At 35.4% G+C, this 10,179-nt stretch overlaps 1 protein-coding gene across 2 annotated transcripts in view; it reads right to left on the bottom strand.

The window, feature by feature from the left end:
• Nucleotides 1-1,811: 1,811 nt before the first annotated feature.
• LOC128642294 (uncharacterized) overlaps nt 1,812-10,179 on the bottom strand; it is a 92,095-nt gene continuing 83,727 nt past the window's right edge. The window contains exon 9 of one of the 2 annotated variants that reach the window (XM_053695013.1): nt 1,812-2,737. In XM_053695013.1, the coding sequence (XP_053550988.1) occupies nt 2,643-2,737 (95 nt within the window). In that variant the 3' untranslated portion in view covers nt 1,812-2,642. The remainder of the gene's footprint in view (nt 2,738-10,179) is intronic. The other variant, XM_053695014.1, reaches the window with a different exon arrangement.

Raw genomic sequence — 10,179 nt, 5'->3', positions numbered from 1 at the left:
GGTGATGTTCAGAAGTTATCTGCTGAAAACAAGGGCAAGATTGTGATCACTAGAAAAACTACAATACTGTCTGATGTTCAGAGGTTATCTGCTGAAAACAAGCTCAAGATTGTGATCACTGGAAAAAACTACATTACTAGTTAATGCTAAGAAGTTGTTATCTGCTGAAAACAAGCTCAAGATTGTGATCTCTGGAAAAACTACAAGCGCAAGATTAGGTTTTTTTTGTAACATAATAACAGTTTTAAATTATTCTACAACGTTTGTTTTGTATGCTTATCTTCCGTAATGCAGTGAATCATTTCTAATGCATAAATAAAGTAACTGTAATGTTCCTTAAAAGGGACATGCAACCCATATGCTTTCTTCTGTGATTCTGATAGATCATAAGAAAACATATTTTATTTTGCCAACATTAACAAAATGATCCAAACATTATGGATTGAAAGACCTGGATAAGACAAATATGTTTTGGCCTAAACTAACTATGTACGTCCCATTCAAATGGAAAAACATAATACTTGCACCATATTGGTGCCAGATGCCAACACCTTTCTAACCCTTGACACACACACATTTAAATAAAAATTACACAATGTACTGCAGATAATAAAGAATACAGACACAAATACTTAGGTTACATGAATCTGATACAGTACTCAATAGGTGGCCCATGGACCTCATTAACCCTCAGCAGATCAAAATGACAAATTATAATATAGAAACATTGTAACCACATTTTAGCAGTGTTAATTTTGTCGACTAAAACTAGACTAAAATGACTATTAAACTAAAGAAATTATAATGACTAAAATACGACTAAAACTAAAATGACATTTTAGTCAAAAGACTATGACTAAAACTAAATCAAAATTTGCTGACAAAAACATTTTATGCAAGTTATAATCAATTCATATCCGATTACTGCTCTTTTGTAAAATTTACGAAACTTCATTTTATTAAATTTTAAGATAAAGACATGTTATATACCACAACAGTTAAATCTGTATTGCATGTTCAAACCTTAATACCATAAAAGAAAACAGGTTAATAAACCTTTACTCCAGGAGTTTATAATAAGTTTGGAAGTTCTAGAGCAGTGCTAATATTGTTGCCGAAACGTTTTTGAATCTGTGAACAATCAATTGATTCTTCCTATAGAAATAAGCATAACCCACGAATAATGGTTTAAGTTATGCTGTGCCTGTGCTAGCTGCAGAAACTTTTTGTTGTGTTGAGTTTCTTGATACTTGTTTTAATTATTAACAGAGAACTGTTAAAGTTTTTATATTGGGTAATATGTTCAATACAGCCAATACAGTTTTGTTTTTTTTATATTTTAAAGTTGCACTTCTGTTTGTTTATGAAACTTGGTTTTATTTAATATTAAAGGGACAGTAAACCATAAAAAAATGTTATATAATTCTGCACATAGTGCAGAATTATATAACATTATAATAGCGCAAACATTGTAAAACCAAATTTCCCCTTTGAATTTAAAAAATAACTGCTGTTTTACAGACCCGCTCTCTGTGATCTTCTGAGCGGGTCTGTTTTTTTCAAACAGCGCATCGGGCCAGCTGTATAGTCACAGCCCGGCCCGACCGCGCCATAGCACTAAGTGCAGCTCGCTCCTGCTCTGTCAGACAGCAGGAGCGAGCTGCACTTAGTGCTATGGCGCGGTCGGGCCGGGCTGTGACTATACAGCTGGCCCGATGCGCTGTGTGAAAAAAACAGACCCGCTCAGCAGAGTACAGAGAGCGGGTCTGTAAAACAGCAGGGTTTTTTTTAAAAATTCAAAGGGAATATTATGTTTTATAATGTTTGTGCTATTATAATGTTATATAATTCTGCACTATGTGCAGAATTATATAACATTTTTTTTATGGTTTACTGACACTTTAAGTTTAATAAAGATGTTACATATCACAACGGCTAAATCTGTGTCTGTATTGCATGTTTAAACCTTAATACCATAAATATTAACAGGTGTTATGTTTACTCCTGGAGTATATAATCAGTTTGCAAATGATAGAGAAATGCTTAAATAATGCATTACACTTTAACTAAACCCCTTAGATTTTAGTCGACTAAAATCTACTGGAGATTTAGTCGACTAAAATGTACTGGTGATTCAGTCGACTAAAACTAGACTAAAACTAAAACAATTCAGATGACTAAAATATGACTAAAACTAAAATGGCATTTTAGTCAAAAGACTAAAACTAAGACTAAATTGAAACTTGCCGTCAAAATTAACACTGCATTTTAGGTATATTTATTTTACCATCTTGATTTTCATTTATTCAAAATCAAATCTGTAAAAAATCAGTCATAAGCCTTTATATTTTTAAAGATAATCACACAAGTACTAAATAATATATATATATATATATATATATATATATATAGTATCCATGGTCTCGCTGTGGGTTTGATGATCGTTAACTCTCGGCTTTGGCGAGGGGATATTATACATCTCATTAGTACTGCAAAGTCCCTCAAAGCCTTTTAAAAAGACATTTGTTTTTCTCAAGAGTTCTTTATCTCTCTCTGTAGAATGATGGATGCGAAGGAGAAACACCTACATTGCAAAATAATGCTCAAAAAGCCGGCAAGTTTGAGTGTGCCCGTGTCTCAGATTAGACATTTGTTGTTTTCAGATCATTGTCACATTCTCCTGCTCCTTTCTGCTCATCAGTACTGTCAGTTACAGTTCTTTCTTGTTCACTCTTTGCTGCAAATAAACAAGTATATATTTATTTGTATTTACTTTTAATGATGTTTTTCAGACTTGTATTTAAAATCAAATATTGCATATATTTAAAGTATCTTTTTTCCTCTTAAGCACATATTTAAAATGCATTACATTTTTACATCTGAAGAAAGGTTATATGTTAACTATTTACATACGGCTAGATTACGAGTTTTGCGTTATGAGTAAAAAAGCAGCGTTAAGGCTCATAACGCTGCTTTTTCACTACCGCTGCTATTACGAGTCTTGTAGGTACAGCTGTCCCGCACACTTTTTTGGCCGTACCGCAAATTAACTTACGCACTTTGCGTAAAGTCTATTTTCAATGGGACTTCCATAGCGCCAATATTACAAGTTTTTTTTTAGGCCAAAAAGTGAGCGGTACAGCCTATCCCGCAAGATTCGTAGCGCATTCTAAAGTCAGTAGTTATGAGTTTTACACTACAAAGCTGTAGCATAAAACTCATAACTAAAGTGCTAAAAAGTACACTAACACCCATAAACTACCTGTTAACCCCTAAACCAAGGCCCTCCCGCATCGCATTAAAATAAAATTATTAACCCCTAATCTGCCGCTCCGGACATCGCCGCCACTAGAATAAACATATTAACCCCAAAACTGCCGCACTCCCGCATCGCAACACTAGTTAAATATTATTAGCCCCTAATCTGCTGTCCCTAACATCGTCGCCACCTACCTAGATGTTGCCGCCACTATACTAAAGTTATTAACCCCTAAACCTAAGTCTAACCCAAACCCTAACACCCACTAACTTAAATATAATTAAAATAAATCTAAAGAAAACCTACTATTAATAACTAAATAATTCCTATTTAAAACTAAATACTTACCTGTAAAATAAACTCTAAACTAGCTAAAATATAACTAATAGTTACATTTTATCTATCTTATGGTTTATTTTTATTTTACAGGCAAGTTTGTATTTATTTTAACTAGGTAGAATAGTTACTAAATAGTTATTAACTATTTAATAACTACCTAGCTAAAATAAATACAAATTTATCTGTAAAATAAAACCTAACCTGTCTTACACTAACACCTAACCTTACACTACAATTAAATAAATTACCTAAATTAAATACAATTACCTAAATTAAATACAAATACCTAAATTAAAAAAAAAACCAAAACACTAAATTACACAAAATAAAAAACAAATTACAAGATATTTAAACTAATTACACCTAATCTAATAGACCTATCAAAATAAAAAAGCCCCCCCAAAATAAAAAAAACCCTAGCCTAAACTAAACTACCAATAGCCCTTAAAAGGGCCTTTTGCGGGGCATTGCCCCAAAGAAATCTTTTACCTGTTAAAAAAAAATACAAACAACCCCCCAACAGTAAAACCCACCACCCACACAACCAAACCCCCCAAATAAAACCCTAACTAAAAAAACCTAAGCTCCCCATTGCCCTGAAAAGGGCATTTGGATGGGCATTGCCCTTAAAAGGGCATTTAGCTCTATTGCTGCCCAAACCCTAATCTAAAACTAAAACCCACCCAATAAACCCTTAAAAAACCTAACACTAACCCTTGAAGATCCACTTACAGTTTTGAAGACCCGACATTCATCCTCAACGAAGCCGGGAGAAGTCCTCAGTGAAGCGGCAAGAAGTCCTCAACAAAGCTGGGAGAAGTCTTCATCCAAGCCGGGAGAAGTGGTCCTCCAGAAGGGCAGAAGTCTTCATCCAGACGGCATCTTCTATCTTCATCCATCCGGCGTGGAGCGGGTCCATCTTCAAGACATCCGGCGCGGAGCATCCTCTTCTTCCCACGACTACCCGACAAATGAAGGTTCCTTTAAGTGACGTCATCCAAGATGGTGTCCCTTAGATTCCGATTGGCTGATAGAATTCTATCAGCCAATCGGAATTAAGGTTGAAAAAATCCTATTGGCTGATGCAATCAATGGGGCTGCGTTACGGAGCTTTACGCTGCTTTATTACAGGTGTTAGGCTTTTTTTCAGCCGGCTCTCCCCATTGATGTCTATGGGGAAATCGTGCACAAGCATGTACAACCAGCTCATCTCTGACTTAAGCAGCGCTGGTATTGGAGCTCAATTTTGCTCTACGCTCACTTCTTGTCTTTTAATGTGTTGAAGAAAAAATCAGCGTAAGACAACTGGACCAAATTTTAAAAGGTTATAATTGTACAATTAAACAAAATTACAACAAAATGACAACAGGTCATTTTACAGTAATACAGAGTGTGGCGTGCAGCCTCAGATAGGAACAGTGTCTCTTTTATAGCCCATGTGTTGTGCTTCCAGCCAAGAATCTTCACATGTAAGCACCTTGTGGTCCTCTTCTTATCTTGTCCATACAGACTTTGGGTGTTGTTACTATAGCTGAAAGGTCTTACTTTGCATACACAGCAGAAAATAGCTGGACTGACAAGAAAAATGTAACTGTTTAAAAATGTCACGTCAGCCCATTATAACACATGAGAAATATATACAGAATTAAAATATTTTTCCCTAACAAACGCAGGGTTTATGAAAACCTGTAATACCATCGCTGTAGGTAAGTAAGCAGTGACAATAACTTGCAAGTTAGCACCGCACCCCTCTTACCGCAAAACTCGTAATCTGGCCGATAGGTTTTCTACAGTGAATATGTTTGGAACTCATATTTTTAGTATAGGTGGGGATTTATCAGGCAAAAGTAGATATGTTAAATAACAAATAAAGTTAAAGTATATGTTTGCAAACAATTAAATACCATCCAGCACGTAAAATGGACAACTGGAAACAAGTTTAAGGAGCGAAGGTTTTAGAGCAAATCACAACGCAAAGTGGAACAATACACGCTAAACCTCAAAACTTCCTAAGAAAGTGAAATGAGACCAAGAGAAAACACACTAAAGAGGTAGCACTATTGAAAGCCTAAGAGGCCTATTTATCATAGGTCTTGCGGACCTGATCCGACAGTGCGGATCAGGTCCGCAAGACCTCACTGAATGCGGAGAGCAATACGCTCTCCGTATTCAGCATTGCACCAGCAGCTCACAAGAGCTGCTGGTGCAACGCCGGTAGGTGTCAATCAACCCGATCGTATTCCATCGGGTTGATTTCTGGTGATTGCTGTCCGCCTCATCAGAGCAGGTGGACAGGGTAATGGAACAGCAGTCTTTAGACCGCTGCTTCATAACTGCTGTTTCTGGTGAGTCTGAAGACTCGCCAGAAACAAGGGCTCTCAATCTCCATCCGGAGCTTGATAAATGGGCCTCTTAAGTATTGTAAACATTAAATCCAAGATAAGATAAAACAAACAATGTATTATTTATATATAATAAAATAAATCAATATATTTTATCTTTATAGACACACATACATGATTTGTGCACAAACCCCCCAGAGAAATACAATTATTAAACAGTCATAAAAATAAAAAAACTGAATAAAAAGAGTCCCAATAAATTCCCAATGCACTGTCCCAAAAAGTGTAGGTAATCAATCCACATCAAATATTACCAGAAGATCACACCAAAGGAACCAAGTCTTGACCTGTAGGTTGAAACGCGTTGACAGGAAGTACATCTGGTGATTAAGATTCCTTATTGTTTGTACTAGGTTGGACGTACTGTTTGGAGTTTTGTGTTTTATATTTTCAGCCTATTTTCTCTGGTTCCTTTGGTGTGATCTTCTAGCATATTTGATCTGGATTGATTACCTACACTTTTTGTGACAGTCCATTGGGACTATATTTGGGTTTTTACTCTTTGTTTTTTTATTTTTATGACTGTTATATGATTATATTTTTCTCTGGGAGATTTGTACACAAATCATTTATGTGTCTCTATACAGTACATATTAAATTTACCATAATTCTATTTAAATAATATATCCTTTTTTTTCTTATCTTGGATTTAAAGGGACATTTAACACCTCAAGATAGTAATATAAATTGTTTAATCATATGTAGTTAATCAACTCTGCAATATACTCTCATTGTTTATTTTGTTCTCCTTTCCTGTAATTAAATTCTGAATATTGTGGCCTTTCCAACTCATATTAAACATATAAGTGCATTGTTTGCACACTATAGTAAGTCATTTATCCCCATTCCTAATTGGCCTCAGCAGAAAAGTTAACCTATGTTACAATATGGCAGAGCTCTCTGCTTTATGGACTTAATAGAGTGTATCCTTTATTTTTTCAATATTTAAACAACTAATATATTTTTTTAAAACACATACAAATTATTCTCAGGCTAATCTTTACTCTGAATACATCATTCAAGCAATGATTTATTTAGTGTTTAATGTCCCTTTAATGTTTACAATACTTTGGCTTTTAATAGGACTACCTCTCTATAGTGTGGAGAAAAGTTTAGAGTACAGTGTCTCCTGATAGAGATTTTGATAATTTTGTGTAGTAATTGTCATAACAGGCATCTATCAACCCCCCTTATATATATATATATATATATATATATATATATATATATATATATATATATATATATATATATAAATTAAAAGAGAGAAGCGCTCAACCTGGGAACAAACAATAGCATAATAGCTTGTTCTATGGCTAGTTACCACCCTAGAAGCAGCCTCTTTTTGCTCAATATGTGCCTTTCACAGAGAAGAACTTTCCTGTAGCATATCAGTCTGATCCTGACTTAACAGTGCAGTCCAGCCCCGAAATACCAGGCAATCCCTCTCTGAACGAGAGAAACGGCAAAACCCCAGACGTACGTTTCGGCCTATTGTGGGCCTCGTCAGTGAGGTGCAGCCATATCCCTCTAGGCACATTGAGCAACGAGTCCACGTCTGGATTCCCGCATCACACTTAGGGAGACTTCACTAAGTGTCATAGGCCTAGATTTAGAGTTGGGCGGTAGCCGTGAAAACCAGCGTTAGAGGCTCCTAACGCGGGTTTCTTACGGACTCCGGTATTTAGAGTTTATTTACCGACACTCAAAAATCACCTAACGCTCACATTTCTACCGACACCTCAGACCCAGTAGTAAACATATACCGACAAAATAAACATCCACGAATCACAAAACAAATATTACACAAACTACACTTACACTCATACAAACACTACACTATTTTTATTTTTAGCATTTTATAATTTTTCATACAAATACAAAGGATTAAAGTTGCGAGATCTCGGGTGTTAGAAAAAAAAACAACACAAATCCATTTTCCCATTGACTTACATTGACACACGGGAAAAGACCCTCATATACCTACATCTAACTAATAACATTATCACAAACATACACTCATCGATGCATACAAACAATATACACCACATTACATTCCCAAAAAATTGATTTATTACATAAAGAACATGATTTAGTTACTTTTTCACAAAAGCTCATGACGTCACTCACTTTACGAGGAAAACCAGTCTTAGAAAAAAAATAAAAATTTTTTTAGAGCCTCCATTGACTTCTATTGGGAAGACGTGCTCGTGCACGCGAAACCCACATTTCCATAACGCACGCAAATTGTGTAGACAGAAAAACTCCAAATACCAGCGCTAGAAAAGACATGATTTCATGCGTTAGACACAGCTCGGATAAATAGATCAACAAATGACTATTTCCCTATGGTGGATTTATGGATTTTACAGTTTGAATATTCACAACACCATTAAATTGTTTCACACCTTTAGATTACATCAACTACAAATCAACATCACTAGTAACACATCATTATTTAAATAAAATTACATTTCAACGGACAAAAAAATTCTTTAAAATATTCTGGATTTACAAACAGTACACAATGGGAAACAACTCTCATTTACCTTTATTATTGCATTTCACTTATTCAACTCATATGCTTGCAGCAACTGCATATCTACATAGGCTTAACACATGATCACTCATGGATGCACATATATTACTTTTAACATTCACTCATACATGTGCATTCAAATGATGGGGGAAAAACACATTACATTCTCTAGAGGAATCACAAAACACAACATATGGATTTTAATGTAATTTTAACATCATGATTCACTCACAAGAAACCATTAGGAATTATGTACAAGAACAACATCATTACACCAGATTACACATGTCACTTTATGGGAAGGAACAACAATGCCACACCGCTATATACAAGTCAGCATATGTGGGACACAATCACAATATATACGTACATGTACATAACACGCATCACCCATCACGCAACCACAAAGCACACATTTAGATTTTATTCAGCACACAATAACAATGTAGCACAATACAACAACACAATGAGGATTTCAGAACTACATAGGCAGGTTAATAAGATCATGACGTCATTAGAACATTCAACCATACACATCACAGATTCACCACTGTACCGCCCCTTTAGGAACTTTAACACTCAATACTACAATACCACATATACGTAAACAACACTTTGGAACAGCATTATTAGGGCGATTTGAATGGGACAATTAAGAAATATTGTCAGATCGCAAATCACTTTATATACAATACTACAGATGGCATCCGGAAGTGCTTCAGTATTAGTGCCATTTGAATGGGACGCATACAATATTGACAGCTCGGCAATCACTTATATATACAATACTACAGATGACAGCCGGAAGTGCTTCAGTATTAGTGACATTTGAATGGGACGCATACAATATTGACAGCTCGGCAATCACTTATATATATAATACTACAGATGACAGCCGGAAGTGCTTCAGTATTAGTGACATTTTTATGGGACGCATACAATATTGACAGCTCGGCAATCACTTATATACACAATACTACAGATGGCAGACGGGAAGTTCTGAATAATTCTTGCGATTTTAATGGGACGCATACAATATTGACAGCTCGGCAATCACTTATATATATAATACTACAGATGGCAGACGGGAAGTTCTGAATAATTATTGCGATTTTAAAGGGACGCATACAATATTGACAGCTCGGCAATCACTTATATATATAATACTACAGATGGCAGACGGGAAGTTCTGAATTATTATTGCGATTTTAAAGGGACGCGTACAATATTGACAGCTCGGCAATCACTTATATATACAATACTACAGATGGCAGATGTTATTTTATCGTTTTCAAACAATATTGCAGCAACATTGATCGATCACATTCGATGCACATTATACACAACTATGCACTTTCATTCATGTTAGCCTGGACGTGTGCTTGTTACTATAACATCGCGTTTAAGAAATATTGATTACGCATATGAACAAACATTACAAACATGCACTGTATGTGTGATATTTGACACTTTCACATTGAGATTCATTGAGGGAAAACAACATTTCAGCAAACAACAAAAAAACGCCCACTGTGAAAGCATTCGCGCCGCTCACATACAAACAAGTGAATACAATTAGCAATCATTACAAACTCACTACCATTGGACTAATTGTACTATAAATCCCCCAAACAACATGG

This window comes from Bombina bombina, chromosome 11, assembly GCF_027579735.1.
Source record: "Bombina bombina isolate aBomBom1 chromosome 11, aBomBom1.pri, whole genome shotgun sequence".
Classification (NCBI taxonomy): domain Eukaryota; kingdom Metazoa; phylum Chordata; class Amphibia; order Anura; family Bombinatoridae; genus Bombina; species Bombina bombina.
Note: the sequence above shows the minus strand (reverse complement) of the source record. Positions and strands in the feature narration are given on the sequence as shown.